Below are 17,955 nucleotides of genomic sequence, written 5' to 3' on the forward strand. Positions count from 1 at the left end.
TACACAGTGAAATTGCTTTATATTTCTATTGCTCAGCAGTGTTCTATTTATGAAAGAAAATTTATACAGAAAGTTTTTAATGAGGTGTTTATAAATTTTTTTGGATGTGCAGTGTATAGGAAATAAAATCAAGTGTAACAGTAATTTATCGCTTATCTAAACAATTTTGCATGTGTGGTTGTACATGCAGGTACAATCACATGTGTCTCCAGACTTTACTGGAAGTATACTTTTAAAATTTAATTTTAGAGATATTACCAAGCTGAAAACATGTCATTCTGTTCTCACAATTGCATTGTAATAATATTCTATACCCACTTTTACTCTGAGTCTAAAGGCTGAAATACACTATCATTTTTCAATGATACATTCCAATGACGTTAAAAATGACAAATTTTGGCATGAAACTTGAGCATGTTTTTCTATGTAACATGGACTCTGAAGAAGAAATAGCAGCTGTTATTGCTGTATATATGTTTTCAGAAAATAGAGCTGAATGAGAGCCATGGTTAAATAGGCGCATCTACAATACTCTCAAGTATGAACTGCGCGTGAAGAAAATTGCAGAGTATACGCGATTTTTAAGAACCTACTACCGATGATTTTTGATGAGCTCCTTAATCTCAAAGAAGTTGACATTGAGAAAAAACAATGCAACTTTGAAGTTTTTATCATGTGGGACATCCCACAAACTGGGCTGGCTTCTCCAAATCTCAATAAAATTTTCAGTCACTTCTTGCGTTTTCATTCTTGGGTGAATTATCTTGTTTAAATCTTTGTTTTTAACTATGTTTACGCCTAAACCTATATCGCGTGCAACAAACACGTATGCGAAAACAATGGATTCAATTTAAAAACAATAGAAGAAAATGTCATTGAAAATTAAAAGTTAAACATGTTCAACTTTTAATTTTTAAGGATCATTGGAAATGAGAGTGTAAAAAATGACATTTTTTCCAATATACACTGTCATTTTTCAATGATAAATGGAAAATGATCATTGAAAAATGATCATGTATTTCAGCCTTAACACAACTTTTGCATGTTGAAACTTCTGGTACTAATGTGACATAATTCAGGCAATTAAACCTTGAAATCCTGAACATAATATATCTTAGAAATAAAAGAGTTTAAAATTTAAAAAAAAGACATTGATAAGTTAACTTAATTTTTTCAACATAACTTTGACTTCATTGTCAACTTAATTTCCCTTTAAACTGAAATGACAAGGATTTAAACAATAAAAGTATTATTATGGGAATGGAACCACATGAACATTGGAACATTACCTTACTTGAATAGTGCTGAAGATTTTGTGACATATCTGGCAGAGATTTAATACCGGTATACTGGTATTGTTGACTAAGCTCAGACACACCCAAAATCCTTTGAAATGATTTATCTCCCAGAAATTTATATTTAAGATGAACTTTGGGTTAATAAAAGGTTTTAGTCTTGTCTGCCACAAAGTGCAAACATAGCAAGGCTTGTGTTCCTCAGACTTCTGTTTTGCTGATTTATTATTGCTCCAAAAAAGTCTGAATATATTTTGTAAAATAAAAAAATTATATAAACCAATAATGTTGTTTTAAAAAATTAAATTCCTTTTTGATTGATTTATTTTTATTATTTATATTTATACCTGTTTGAAAGGTGAAGATTACCTTGTTTTGAAAAGCACAAACACAATGAATGAGTAAATTAGTTAAACAATGTCATGTTTCTAATTTTTATTATCTGTGTTATAAATGTATAGTTTTTGTTAGTCATAACCTTTGTTGTGTAATTACTAAATAGAAGAAATTTATTCGATTTTGAAAAACTTAAACTGTTGTTATTTTTAAGTATGGCATTGAAAAGCATTTGTAAGCTTGAAGTCAACATTTACAATACTGTGAATAATTAGATGTGTCTACTTTGTTGATTTATTTGTTTAGATTAAAAGTTAAGAAAAAAATACAAGATTTGGATGTTTGGGTATTGGAAAAAATCGTTATTAGATTAACTTAGGTGTATTGAAATTCAAAGGGTGTTGTTAAATTCCACTGAATCACATTTATCATTTTGAACTTATAAAAAATATGGAGCAGGATTCAAACCCCAGTGGATTATGTAAAATGGGTTGTGGCTTTTATGGAAACCATTCCTTTGAAGGAATGTGCAGTAAATGTTATAAAGAGAATGTTAAAAGGCATCAGCAACAACCTTCGTCAAACACTGGTAGGAGTAGCCCTGGTAGGATTTTTTTCTTTTGCGTGTTAATCATCACTCAACTATAAATAAAAGTTTAAGTAGGATTAATATAAAATGGGATAACTCCATAGTAACTGAGCAATGGTGAATGGCTTTTACTTAATGTGGAAGATATAAATTAATGTGGAAGATATAAATTATAAATGTCCATACATTATAGTCATGAATTTCTTTAACAACGGTGTCAAAAATTTTTTTTAAATAATTACTGATAAGAAATGTTTTTTGGTAAAAGTATGCGTCCCATAAAAATTTGTGAAAGATGAGCATATTAGTCGAATTTGTGTGTTGTGCAAAAAAATGAAATATTTTTGTCCTCACAGGGTCATGTGGTACTGCAACTGCTGTTCTTCCTTCCCCACAAATCCCTTTAATAGCTTCAAATACGTCCACAGTTGCAGAAGTCACACCACCTATGGACATACCGACATCATTGGCTGGATCGAGAACTCCTGAAAAAGCAGCCTCCGGTAGTGAACTGGCTGTTAATGGTACCTCACCCTTAGCTGAGGTTAGCTCTTTGGATGACACAGCCGACTCACCTGGTAAACTTAAGAAAAGGAATCGTTGTTATACTTGCCGTAAAAAAGTTGGACTTACAGGTAACAAATAACATCCTCGTGTTTAAAGTTTTGCTCAAGACCAACAACATTTAGTAACTCTATTCTTTTTGCTCCTCTGATACTCCCACCTCTAGTAATTTGACCTTTTTGACATGAGTTATATATCTCCAATATACTGCACACAGGGTTGCTGCATATCTTTATCAGGGTTGTACTGTGTAAACATTCTTATTCTCAACATTTGCGCTGCATAAGCTATAAGTAATACAATACATACATAGATTTAAGAATGTCAATTAAAAGCTGTAACGTTTGTCATTGCAGTGAATATAATTTTAAATCTAATTTTAAAGCTTTGATAAAAATTAGTTATTTTTTTTTTTGTTAAAAATCAGTTTTCATGTATGAAAAATGTTCATGTATTGAAAATGTCCACCTCCCTACTAAACCAGTGGGTATATATAAGACAGTGAATAGAATAGCAAATGTATAGAACTTTCTAATTCAGAATTTACTTTCTTATAGACTGCATTTTTATAGAAAAGTGTGTATTATTTTTACCATGTAACAACAAACTTGTTTTCCTTTTTTGGATAGGCTTTGAATGTCGATGCGGTGGATTATTTTGTGGTTTACATCGTTACTCAGATAAACATAATTGCACATTTGACTATAAGGCTGACGGACGTGAACAGTTAGCAAAAGCCAATCCAGTAGTTGTTGGTGAAAAAATAAAGAAGATATAATTTCCTGTTTACCATCGTTCTTGTATCAAAGTTATATATTATTTTACTACGCCATACATATGTGTTGTTTTCATTGCTGTTAGAATGTCACTGATATGTTGGAATGGCGTTGTTGTTGTTGGTATGGTGGTAACTTCATGAATACAAGATATGGATAATTTGTGCAGTGTGCACAGAGCTTTCAATACCTTCAAGGTTATATTTTAAGTGCAGTTGATTATTTCCGAGTTGTTGAAGAATATGGGAGATAAATTCCACGTTTTTATCAGACAAAAGTTTGTATTGTGTTTACAAAAACAAGCTTCTCAAGATGTTCCAAGTTTTGAAAATGTTTTAGAGCTGACGAATTAAAAACAGTCAATCGAAAATGTGTTGAAGAGGGCGTGCTTGTCACAACGTATTTATCCAATTATACACCTATGTTTTTATATTAATTTTGAATAGACTTTACGATTAGAAATATTTTATTAAACGTTATTAGGAAGGTGCTTTTCATAATCAATGCTAAATTTCGAGCATTTTTCTGCTCTCTTGTTATTGATTGGCATTTTCTTGGTTTTCTTGTGTTGCTAATGCTTCGTTTTATGTTTATTTTTGTTTCGTGTTTTTTGATAAAACTCTAGTACTGTAACAACTAAGTTAGAAATTTATTTTTCAACATACTAGGTTTTTTGAATTTCTAGTTTTTAGCAAGCGTTATTCAAGAATTTGCAACTGAACAACCACAATTATAAAAGCCATACAACATAACCTATAAGTTAGTTTTGCTTTTTTTCTTCTGTTGTGAATTGGATGGTTTTTTATATATATTTCAGGGAAACATATTTGTTCTTCACAAGTCATCTCGTACCTAAATTTATTGTGTTAAAAGGTACCTGTCTGTTTTTTAAAGGGCCCTGGGAACGAAGTTAAATGTGTCAGACTTACGTCATGATAAAAATTGCCACCGGTAATCTGAAAATAATTCAAACGAGATGATAAAAACGATAACAATTGTGTTTTTCTCATTAAAAGTTACTGTCTAATTCTTTTTTGAAAGTACTATTTAAATTTATGATAAAAAATTTACTTCTTGTCGTACTAGAAGTTTTTTTATGCACTAAAAACCCGATGTTCATTGGCTGTGATTACGATGATGTGTAGTTCATGTGTACGTCGAACCATCCTTTTCAAAGTTCGGAACAAAGACGTGCATGTATAAATAATGGTACGAAGTAATCTTAACAACTTATCAAATGGCGGATTATATGATGTGGTTTTTTACATTAAGACTGCTTATTATCTTTGAGGGAAGCGGAATTCTTTGACATTCGCAGGACCTTAATTTTTATTCAGTAACATTTGCACTGCACGGGATAGTCTATTCAGTCAGGGATCAGACAGACCCTGGAAAACCTGGAAAAAAGGTCTTTTTATAAAATTTCAGGGAAGCCCAGGGAAAAAATTTTTTTTTCACAATTCGGGGAAAACTTGGAATTTTTTTGTCAGCTTTACCACTTTTTTACGCCCTAAATCTGTTTAAATCTAAGTGATCTATAAGGTTCTTAAATAGGTTATAATTTTACCTATTGATGATTCCCAGCCCTAATATTTCGGTTATAGCAAGTTATGTAGTGTTTTTAACAAATAAATGTTAAGACTTATATCTGAAAATTTTGCCTAGTTATACTTGCTCAGGGAAAAAAGCTACCAAAACCAGGTCAGTTTCAGGGGAAAATGCCTTCAAAACGACCAAAAACTCAGGGAAACCCAGGGAATTTATTTTGTCAGCCTTTGTCTAAACCCTATGAGTTTTTTAATGAACAATTCTGTCAAAAAAAAGAAATGTTGAAGTTTAGCTTATGCAAGACCTGGGCTAGATTAAATGCAACAAACGAGTACACAAAATAAAGTTTTGCGATGGTAGATAATGCTGTGAAACGCTTAAGCAACGCATTTTTTGAACAACCTGGGAGGTTATTAGAATTTTCAAATTCCTTTCTAAGGGCAAAAATGAACGTCCCGTTGCATAATATCACGCCGCCATTATTTTAATGCGACAATCGTGAATTTGTTTACTGTAAGTTAATTAGCGCAAATGTTTAGAATGAATGGACATTTAACTATGATGTTTAACTATCATGCTTTCTTCACCCATTGGGATTGACGCAATAACAAGATTTTATAACGGTATGATGCTTGGTTCAAACTCGTCCCCACCGCCTTTTGTCTCTCAGTAAAAAAAAAGAAACAAAAGGCACTGGGGACGAGTTTGATGCTTGGTTAACAATAATGAGATAAACGAGATGAAACATATAGTAATGATATGTGAGGGAAATTACAGTATGAAATCATGTCAAGAAAGACGTATTTATTTAACACATAAGTCGTTATTGTTAAAAAAATCGTAAGATCGCGGTAAGATAATTGGTGTTCATTAATAACCACTGTCGGCAAAAAAAGGCGGGAAAGATTTGTTAACTTTTTAAAATATTAAACATTTTCCCTATATATTAACAATATCAATGAATTTTTATTTATTTCTATTTTATTTTTTAGGTCAAATATTTTGATAAACAGCAATGTCGACACAATATTTCTTCGTCTTACAGACTAATATTTTCTCGTGAAAACAGAAAGCTGTTGTTGTTATGCTCTCCTGATATAAACTTGTGGAAAAAAAACATATCTTTTAACTGTTCTTATTGAAGCGTGGCGCTTAGTTAAAATGGAGATAGAAGCAATTATTGCTGTGCTCTCTATGAGTTTTCGAAATTTATCAAGCAAAGATGAAGTGAAGTGAAAAAACATTTTTAAAATCAACGATTTTAGGATGACTTGAAAGGACGCGATGTGAAATTGTTTTACGTTACAATACGTAATATTTTTTTATGTTTGTAGAGTTTCTTATAGCTAGTCAGAATTTAGAGAGTTTATGAGGAAAACTTAAGGATTACGTAAGGGCGCGTAGTGCCTGAAAGGTAATCCCGATTTCATAAATAAATACTGGATACCGCCAATTTCGCGAAAAGTCTAGAGGCCAAGAAGAAGCAACCGTTAACACATTCCCGAGAACGTTCTGTAATTATTTTGAAAAATAAAACTTGTTAAAATATCTCTTGGTATATTTTTCGAATATATTTCTTGAAAATGAAATCAAAATGACATGTGGAACGTAGATATAGCATGAAAAATGAGCGAGTGTCAAGACAAATGTTTTTTTTCAAAAGGGGAAAAACAAAATACATTAGCCACCACGATATCCACCTCCGTTGCCGTATTGTAAGCGGCGAATATAAGTGAACATACAAAGTGGGAGAGGGAGGGTGGTTTTAGCTCGTGCTTTGATTTCATTCATGAAATTGAGGATTACCTTGCGGGGTCTTCGCGCCCTTATGTATTCCTTAATTTCTCTTCATGTAATCTTCCCCGAGCTGGATGCCCCGTTATCGCGATAAATCTAGAGGCCATAGCCTAAACCGCCTCTCTTTAAAACCCACTAGAGAGAACGGTCCTTTGAAAAACAAGACTGGGAGCCTCAATCTGTTTGTGATAAAATTTTTGAAATGTAGACTCTCCAGACCACTGTGACTGACCCATATTGTCTGCGATTGACACGCGTACCACCTTGGCTTTTGACGTTGAGTGACCTAGTTGAACGAGAGGTAATATTGGTGATATCAATACCGGCTAGCTGAACCAAATCCCTAAACCATCTTGGTATTGTTGAGAAACAAATTGCCTTATGCGGACTCACATAAATAACTAAAAGTTGAGAATCAGATACATAAATTTTCCTACCATTTAAATAGGCTGTCAAAGTGACATATGCATAACCTCAAATCTGTGAAATTCTTTCCTGGACTACAAACCTCGGTAAGTTTTTCAAATTGAAATGTAAAAGTTTTCATGTTACACAAGAACACAAGACAATCTGTGTCCAAATAAGAAACTTCAGAACTAGACTTGCAGCAGTCAAAACAATTGTACTATTATTATTATTTCAACTAGTCGTTTAAACTCGTGGAAAGTGTTTGAGTTGAAAGCCACAAGAAGTTACTTCGGAAGTGAATAGGTGGAGCTAGACGTAATAAAGTAAAGTTAGAAGTGAAAAATGAAGGCTAGAGTTAAAGTGGATTGGAATTCAGAAAAAGTGAGAACTTTGATATTTTTATTTGACATAGTTTTTATGTGGCTAGAGCTATGTGTTACTTTTTTATGTAGCACACTTAAAATGTCAAGGAGAATCGCATTCTCAAAAAAAAATCCATTAAAGCTTCAAATTGTTAAAGTTTTATATTTTACCGCATTTTTTGTGTAAGCCTTTGTGAGGACAAACCGTGTACAATGTTTTCCAAAATAATGCTCCTTGTTGATTTCAAATTCACTTCTTGCTCATTGCTTTTTTTATATTTAGATTTAAATAGTTGGTAAAGGGCCGTACGGATCACCACACTAAAAAAAATGTCTTGTCAACCAGTTAATTTTTAAATTTTGTGTATATTTTTGTGGGAGAGGATGGTATGCAACCAAAAAAATGATTGTTTCAGATTTAAATTTAATGTTTTCCGAATTATGGCTTTTTGTATAAGCTTTTGTAAAAACTTTGGGGAAATGACAATGTTTAAAGATCTTATGTTTCCAACTCGTAACTGGCAATGTCCAAATAGTCAATTTTTATTTTAGAAAAACGTCTCAGGGAGATTCGATCAAGCACCATAGGCTTTTTTAAAGGTGAAGGAATTTTTAAGAGAAGCCAAACCAGTGCAATTTGTATTATAAAAAATAGACGATTGGAAAGCATTCTAACTACTTTTCGGTTGCGTATAAATGCTGAGATAGGCATCTCATTTTTAAAATCTAGTAAAATTCCGGTGTGCAAATTAATGGCTTGAAAATTCTGTTGTGCAGAAAACAGAAACAAAAATCTGGGCAGACTTGCAAAAAGACACTTTTTAAGAACTTATTTCAAAATGTATCAATTTAATATATATTATTGCATGTGGTGCAAATGTTTCCGTGAATGGATTATATGATTCTGAAAGTATACATTAACATAACTTTGGTTTTGCAAAAGGTATTTTTAACTAATTGTAAAATCATATATATGTTTAGATACATAGATTTATGTTTGCGTTAGAGATAGGAAAATGTATGTTCTGGCACAGTCGCGTGCGCGTACAACAGTGACGTCACGGCAATCCATAGGAACCCCCAGCAAAGTCACCGACAATCCCCTAATAGACACCGCACCCACCTAGTGCCTATGAATCACCGCACCCACACACAAGACCATTCCATATTAACTACATAAGACCTAATATTCATATGACATCATGTAGAATAAGAGGTCCAATATTTCCTAACACAATTCCCTAAAAATCAATGCGCACATCCCGGGGGAAATTCCCTGATATTCATCAAAAATCAACTCATGCGCAATAAAGAGACAATTTCCCTTGACGGAAGTAACTGTGTTATGAAATCGTTTGACAATGTAAAAATTCTATAATAAATAGAATGGAATCAAAAACTGTTAAACAATTACGAGATATTGCAAAAAGTCGTGGTTTAACAGGGTATTATAGACTACGTAAATCTGAATTGATTGCCTTGTTGGATGTACCACAGAGGCCATTAAGATGGATCAAGATTGTTGACGGGGATCCCCATGCACTCATGTATGTGCCATCAAAATTCAAAACACAGGACATGTGCAACAAGGCTTTTGAAAAAGGGTCTCTCCCTACCAGAAGAAGGAGGGGTCCAATGAACGGAGGATTAAATACCTGGAGGATCGTCTTGATGTCCTAATAAATGAATGAGGAATGTAGTGACTGTGAAAGGGTACTCGATGCATACGACAAATGTACCTGTGGTCGTAGGTTCGTAAGTGGTAAAATGTTATGCTGGTACTGCTATCATGAATATATCATATATAAGGGTGGCGGCTGCGTATGCACGATGACATGTAATTCTCTGGGATAGTTCGAAATATACAATAAAGAAGATACTACAATTTGAAAATGAGCTTGTCAATACAAAATTATTCTACAATTTTTCCAGTACGTTTACGGACATTGACGATATGTGGAATACCTGACAGTTTCGGAAGCCAGGCCTGCCAACGGAGGTAAGGACAAACGATATGTGATAGGGTATCATACACAGGACCTCGTGGTAGCTATTAGGCTAAAGACGCCTAAAATCTGGTCTGCACGTGGGGTCAGCAAGTATAATGCAAATGCGTCACCGGCAATGAGTTTGGATTTTGAGGAGTATCTGGATTGGATCTAAAAGTATCGTCAAACATGGTCAAAAGTCGAAAAGTTAATCTTTGAAAAATTAACGACAGAGCCTGTAAAAAAGGATCGTTATATCAATGCTAAACTCCAATATTACAAGGACACAATTACCACCAAATTCCATGGTATGCCCGTTCCGTATAATGAGCCCTGCCAAGCCAGCGCTATTCTAGCTCTTTCAACGGTATATGTACAAGGCAAAAACCACTACCCACAGGTGTATATTACGGAATGTCGGTACAGGGATTTCAGGAAGAAGTGGTTACTAAGCGAGGATTAGAAAAACATATATTTTATAGGTCCATTAGACCTATAAAATATTAGGCTTTCTCGAGCATGACGAATATATCATGGGAATTTAACCCTCCTCCTGGCATACCCGGGTGGGTGTAGTCACCAATGACCCCCAGCATACCCTCTATTTCTCCTAAAATTAAGGCCTATACTCGGGTGGGGACTCTAAGTACCGCTTACTTACTGCACAGATTGAATTTTTTTATAAAACGTCCTGTCTTTCTTCCTTCTTTCCTACCATTAGCAACCAATTGGGCTCTCTCCTGTTCGTTGATGCTATTAACGATTCTATTAAACCGTTGCCGCATTTGCCCCTTCAGCAGCATATATCTTTCTTTTTCCCTGCTAATTAAGCTATACTCATAGTCGCTGATAACGCCATTTTCCATTGCCTTACCGATCAGGGTCAACGATGGAATTGAGCTTGGCCTCAGCAAGCAGCCTTATCCCCTCATGTTTTTTGGATTTTACACGCAACCGTTTGGAGGCGTTCCGAAGACCCTTTTGCCCTATTCCGGCAGCAATCGCGAGTCCCCCCATGGCACAGACCAATGGGACACCCAGGCCCGACACCATAGCCCCAATACCAAGATCTGACATAATCACACTTACGCCAAGTAGTCCATGGTCACAAAGGCGCACCCATCCATTTTGCATTTTGAACTTCTTCCCAAGTCTATTCCGCTCTTTTATTTCAACCCGGAGATATTTTTCAATTTCTTCAATCTTCTTGAGCCTAAAAATCTGTCCCTCATCCTGATCAGGGGGCTGTGCAGGTGCACTCGCCGGCAAACTCGGATAAAGTTTACTGACATCTATCTTTATTCTATCAGCAAATGCACTGTGATGTCAAAAAACATGACGTTCTTCTCGTAAAGGTAGACGTCCGTCAGCATTTTTATAGGAAGGTATATAGGACTCTCAAAGGTCCAGGTCAGCATGTCTCCCTATGCATTCAATTCCTTGGTGGGAAGCAAGGCCAGAACCTTTGATTTTTTGCCATCCAATAGACAGTCGTCCTCATCCAATTGTGGGCAAGTCTTAATTTTTGGTATATATCGGTTCTATATATGGTATCGTAGTCACCCGTTGTGTAATATTTTTTTTGCAGGATCATAGGGTAGTCTCAAAAGCTCTTGCAATTGCCTACCAATCACCACCGTATACCCGTTACTGACACGGAGCCTATAGTAGGCATTTTTCAAAACAAACAGTTTGATCTTATCTTCTGCCTGGCTGTTTACAATAACCGCGTTATCCTCGATCCTATACAGGCCATTCATAATCTCAATTCGAGTCACCCTCTGATCAGGTCCTACTTTCCGTATAGTGATATCGTTGTTGCTATATAAGTTCAACAATCCAGGTCTGATACTGATAGATTTTAGAGCAATACGGGTGTCCTGTCCCAGGTAGTCTTCAAATATGGTAGGTTTATCTATGTCGGTGATGTACAGTTGTTTCATATCCTTTTGTTTTATAGAAATGAACATCTACCAATATAACCACTCTGCAAAGCATAAAAGTAACAGGGGTAAATGGCCACTTGGCGTTACAAATTTGGAGTATCAGGACCTGTACGTGAGTACAGACTCCCATATTTCCGTGGGATTCCTGGAGTTTACTAAATACGCCATAAAGGTCCCAACAACCTACCTTGATGACCCTGTACTGGAACATCTAGGTCAATTTCGCCACCAATTGCGCGACCACTGCATTAGGCATATGTGCCAAACACATGACAGGCTCCGTACCACTCATCAACTCCATCTTCAAATTTCACGTTTGCTATCATATGCGTCATACTCTGGCAAGGATGAAGGTACCCATGCCGTACGACGATGGGTTCTCGCAGTACAAAAATCCATACTCGAGTTCGGGTATGCACAGGTATACCGCGAATACGGTGCAGATCCTAACAGCCTATACAAATTTAAGGCTGTCATGTCGTCGTTACCAGATGGTAGATGGTTGCCCAAGGTTGATGGGGACTGGGCCAAGTTCATGATGCCCACAAGCCAAGGCCTGACGTCAGAGGGCCTGACCAAGCTAAGTGAGAGCATCAGGGCTAACGTGGTCCTTTTGCTAGGGTCCCAGGCAGGTGCCAACGCATCTCTCATAGAATCGAATGCCGACAACTACCCGGCAAGGCAAATTCTAATACAGAAATTTGAGGCTATGGTAGAACGTCAGGAAAATGTAAGCCATGACATTACGGAGTTCCAAAAGGTGTTACGATATGCCAGGACCCCGGTGAACTTCGCTGTAATGCACCACGTGTATATGTTGCTATCCGATATGAATCTGCGTATAGGCAAAATTGTCGGGTATAAAAACAACATTTTGATTGCCCCTGCAGGTGCGATGATTGGTATACGACTTAACCTTAATAACAGGTCCCTTATGAGGCATACCACACCCCTCAGGCATACTGCAAAAACACCTATATATACCCCAAAGCATGATACGTCCCCCGGGCATGCTATACCCCCAAGCATACAACACCTATTACACATCCCATGCATACTCCTGATCATACCATACAGGCTTGCTATGGTTATACCCTGCTCCTTGAAGAGTATTTTTAGCTTCTCTAGCAAGGACGTGTCATCCTTGGCTATTTTCATCAGCATATCCTTGATGGAACTCAGCTGGCTATAAATCTGCAGCCTTTCTGTTTTCTCCGATTCCTTGGCGGTCTCTTTTAAATCACTCCATTTTTCAAGGTCATCCTTCACCTTTTCTATTTCCTTATTGAGGAGGTCTTGATTCTAATGACCACCATCTTTTCCGGCCTTTCGTTCCTCAAGCATTTTCAACCTATCCCCTGCCGTTCTAATCTTGTCCTCATATAGGATCTACCTTCTCCGCAATACCTCCAGGGCGCCCCTGATAGTTTGCGATGTCTGATGGAGTCCATTTATTTCTCGTTCATCAAGGCCTTTGATATTACCCCCAAGGCAGTTTCTTGAATAAGTCTTTCTGACTCGTCCACGAAAATCTTGGCATTTCTGATACCATGCAGTGAATCCATTTTAATATACTCCTCCCTCTGTAGCAGTTTCTGGGCCTCTGCTTTACTATCTTTGTTAGGTGTTTGATATTTATCATAACCTAAGGCCTTCAGACGCGTAGGTACTAAGTCCGTCTCTATGGTGTTAATGGATTTAAATTTACCTATACTAGTCGTAATCACTATTTCCTTATAAGTTCTACCCTCCAGCGTTACCTTCCTAAAAACAAGCTTTTTACCCTTATCGGCCCTAAAATAATGATACTTTTATCGGTTGACGTCAAATTTAAATGCTCGCTAAGTTTATCATAAAGATCGTCGACGGTTTCCTCCAAATTCTGTTCCTCCCAGCCCCAGCTTCAGTTGCCTCCTTGCTGCTGACCCAGCGTTGAAGTCCTGGATGTTCCGGGGAGTTGCGTCGACTGCTGAGTATCCTCTTTATCGCCTTTATCATCATGCTTACCTATGTCTTTCTCGACCGTAAAATCATATCCCGGGTTATCGGCCATCTTTATTTACAGCTATATAATAAATATATAATGAACGCATACGGTACATTGATGGACCCTTACGCAGAAAGCAAACAGCTATTAGGTATAAAGGGACGCCGGCAAAGAGTCCAGATTTCCCATACCCCATCAACCATTGACCAGAAAGAAGATCTGTACGTTGACATTCCAAATATACCACAAAATGATGTCATTATCCCGGGTAGCCTCAAGCTCCTATTTGATCTGACGCTGAACGGGACCAATACAACAAGAACCATCGTGTCGAATATAGGGAAAAGTCTGGTGAGGAACCTACGCATTACTCTAAACAACAAGGAGGTTCAAAATATCTCTGATTACAATATCCTGGCATTGTATAGGAATCTCTGGCTATCCAAGTTTGAGCGCAACAACAATCTCATACTAGAGGGGATTAACCCAAATGACGGGACAATCAGGGCCCTGCAGGTCAAGGCCACCGGCCACGTCGGGACGGATGAAGAGAAAGCCATCGTTAAGGCCTATGGGAACACCTTCTGCATACCCATAGGAAAAATGTTCGAGTTGACACGGGGCATCCCCCTATATCCGGCAGGCCTGTACGACAGATTGCAATTCATCATCAATTTTGCGCCTTACAACGGCGTCATCAAAGATGCAGGGATGACATCCGCGGGGAGCACGGGAGCCAAACTGGCTGATGCTACGTATAAAATTAGTAATATCAGGCTTGAGTTCGATAAGATTACCAATGAAGGCTTGGCAAGTGCAATGATGTCCCGATATTCGAGACTTGTCCTACCCTATTAAAGGGTACTTAGAATGAAGATGCTTACCATGAAAAAGGCTGATACCTCATACAATCTCCAGATTGATAGTCCTTCTAAGTCCTTCAAAGGTGTACTGCTACTGTTTTTAGACCCTGGAAAAGTAAGACCCTATTCCGGTATTAACGAGACGTTTTACAACCCAAAAATCGAGAAGATCAGCGTCACTGTCGAGGGGGAACCTAATGAACTTTACTCTCACGCAATGTTACATAAAGATCATCTCGAACAGATCGTCAATATCTTTGGCAGACGTGGGAATTCTAATGTGACCATCGGGCAATTCTTCAAGGAAGATACGCGCTCTTCATCGACTTCCGGAGCTCCCCTGACGAAGTGCTACATGGTAGTGGTAGACCACTGGTGCGGGTAAGTGATGGAATCACTCTGCATATCACCAAAGAAGTCGATGGAACTGGTGAGTTCAAATGTTACGTGTATCTGTTACAAGATGCCCAGCTTAATATTTTGGATGGTAGGCTTGATCGTGTCGAATATTAAATGACCACAACTCGTGTTTGTCCCCATGGGCAAAAATGAATTAATATGGATGGAGATGCCTGAAATGTAAACTTTCTTTATAAATTTTAGGATCAAGGCAAATGGTCAAACTACAAAATGGTGCATCAAATACCTGGATAAAGCCAAACGGCAGGGTGCCAAAAACAAGTGCTCGCATCAAAGGCAGAGATCCCGTTGCAAGGACTGCGGGGGAAGTGAGATTTGTGAATATGAAAGGCGAAGATCCAAGTGTAAAGAATGTGGCGGAAGTCAGTATCCTCCTGTAAAGAATGTTGGGAAGTGAAATATGCCTCCATCGAAGGCTGAGGTCCTCCTGTAAAGAGTGCAAATGCAGCCAGATTTGACACCATCAAAGGGTAAGGTCCTATTGCAAAGACTGCAAGGGAAGTCAGTATTGCCACCATGAAAAGCTGAGGAGACAATGTCAAATTTGCGATCCTGCTTGTCATCTCGCCCATGTTGTACGCAACCAAACCCACGAGGCCTTGAAGGGAAGCAAAGAGCTTATCTCCATGGAGTACCTGGGTTGTGATATGGCTACGCTCCGGGCCCATATTGAAGCCCGGTTTTCTGAGGGGATGACATGCAACAATTACAGTAGGGGGTGGCAAATCAATCACAAAATCCCGATTAAATATCGGGAAAATGGGGTTGTTCCATCACTTGATGAGGTAGCGAAAAGACTACACTACACCAATACCCAACCTATGTGGGCAAGTGAAATCATGTCAAAGGGCAACCGTTTTGTCTCAGAATAAAATGGCTACTCTTATGATCATGGCGGGGGGCGCGCTAATCAACGCCCTAGCCTTCTCCGGAACAAATTATTTATTTAGCAAACTCTCTGGGCATGGGGAGGCCGAGAGGAAAAGACATGACCGTGCGAAAGAACGATTAAATACGGCCCAGGCGGAGTGGATACGTAAGAGGCAGGCTAAATTGGACTGGTTAAACGAGGAACGGGAGAGGCAAATAAAGGCAGTAAAAAGTTTGGGGAAGCTGGACAACGATATGTATAAGTTCTACATCGCCTCAGACAAAATAGCCCCGCAATTGAAGGACTTCTACACCCCTTCAAAAAGCCAACAAGATGGTGAACCTACGTTCATTGTTGGGTCATTGTCCCTGCTGGGCTTCGTAGCTTACCAATTTTTGTAACAACGTGCGTTTTAACATGTATAAATAAAGAAACATGTCAAAAGCATCACACATTATTACAAAGGAGGAAGCAGAAAAGCTGGGCAATATCTACTATACCCCTGAACATCTGTGGGTCGGACGGAAGGCCGTCAAATTACTCGCTGCAGAAGCCGGCCTATCCAGGAAGAAGGTTACTCATTGGTTGTCTTCAACTCCTGTGGTTGAGACACATTCGAGGTCCAAAACGTATTGACTACCCCCCCTTTTAGCATTACGAGACCCAATGAGATGCATCAATTCGATCTGTTATATATGCCCCATGATCGGCTGTATGGGGACGCCTACAAATACATCCTGACAGGCATTGACGTTGCCTCAAGATATAAGGTAGCAAGACCCCTGCGTACAAAGAAAGCTAGCGAGGTCGCGGACATGATCAAAGATATCTACAAAGCCAGGCCCCTTCATTACCCTAAAACATTCCAATGTAACAATGGTAGCAAGTTCAAATCAGATGTGAGCAAGCTCCTGGAAAGTAAGGGTGTTGGGATCAAGAGGGCTACCACGAAATATCACCATATATTCATGGTTTTCGTCGAATCGTAAAATAAGATCCTTGCAGAGAGACTATTCAAGCCCCAAGATGCACAGGAGTTGGTTTCCGAGGAGGCCAGCAGCACATGGGTGAAGCATCTGTACACTATTGCGAAGGGTCTTAACAATTCCAAGACTACTATGATTGGTATGAAGCCTAACAAGGCTATCAAATTGGATGATGTACCACTCGCAAAAAGCGAAGAATATCCCGAGGAAAAGCTTCTACCTGAGGATGGATTGTACTTGTACCTCCTCCAACCCGGGGAAGAGCATATTGACTCTAAAAGACGCGCCATTGATGCCTGGTGGAGTAAAAAGATGTATAGGCTGGATATGATCGTGACAGGTAGTCGTATGCTATACTATTTGAAGGACGGCCCTGAAAGAAGCTTCGTCTCGGAAGAGTTGATGCTTATTCCTGAAGATGTTGAAGTGCCTCCGGAACATGTTAAAGAGTGGTAGGGTCCATGGTGGATGCCCCCACGAACGCATAATTTTTAATACTGCTCCCATGGGTAGTATTAAAAAGCGTCTGCCTACAACATATCGATGTCAAACATACCTTCGAATAGCTCCCGCAAGTCATCGTCGGGCAACGTGAAACGGTTGAGGCAACAATTATCGTTACCAAGACAATCATCCCTGAATCGGCACCAGGCATGTACGGCATTCGGGTCGTCACATTCCGGTTTTCTCACGGTCCATCCTAGCACTATCATCCGTGTATATGCAGGGCAAAAACTACTTCCCTCAGGTACATGTTGTGAAATGTAGGTACAAGGATTTTAAAGTTGAATGACTGCTGAGTGATGATTAAATGTTTTATAACCCCCACAAGGGTTACAAAACAGGTGGAGACTCTAGGTAGCGCTTTTTTACTGTACAGATTGCAGTTTTTTTAAAACATCGCTTCTGCCTTCCTCCCGACCTTTCTGAACTAGCTGAGCGCGCTCCTTTTCGTTGATGGCATCAACAAGCCGTTTAAAGTGTAGACGTATTTGTTCCTTCATTAGCATATACCGTTGCTTCTCCTGCATGATCAGGTTGAACTCGTAGTCACTAATAACCCCATTTTCTACAGCCTTTGAGATAAGATCAACGATAGAGTTTAATTTCGACTCCGGCAGTAACCTTATATTCTTATGTTTCTTGGATTTGACACCAAGCCTTTTTGAAGCGTTCCGCAGGCTGGCCTGCCCAATCCCCATAGCAATCGCTATACCCA

General features: G+C 38.2%; 2 protein-coding genes across 2 annotated transcripts in view; both read left to right on the forward strand.

The window, feature by feature from the left end:
- The window catches only part of LOC130656155 (RNA transcription, translation and transport factor protein-like), a 99,266-nt gene that overhangs the window by 9,951 nt on the left and 71,360 nt on the right, over positions 1-17,955 (forward strand). The window lies entirely within an intron of this gene.
- LOC130656157 (AN1-type zinc finger protein 6-like) lies at positions 1,906-4,642 on the forward strand. The gene is made up of 3 exons (XM_057458985.1): positions 1,906-2,235; positions 2,577-2,855; positions 3,414-4,642. The coding sequence occupies exons 1-3, from the start codon at positions 2,082-2,084 to the stop codon at positions 3,560-3,562; spliced, it is 582 nt and encodes a 193-aa protein (XP_057314968.1). The 5' UTR covers positions 1,906-2,081; the 3' UTR covers positions 3,563-4,642.

The sequence above is a fragment of the Hydractinia symbiolongicarpus genome, chromosome 9 (genome assembly GCF_029227915.1).
Source record: "Hydractinia symbiolongicarpus strain clone_291-10 chromosome 9, HSymV2.1, whole genome shotgun sequence".
Classification (NCBI taxonomy): Eukaryota; Metazoa; Cnidaria; class Hydrozoa; order Anthoathecata; family Hydractiniidae; genus Hydractinia; species Hydractinia symbiolongicarpus.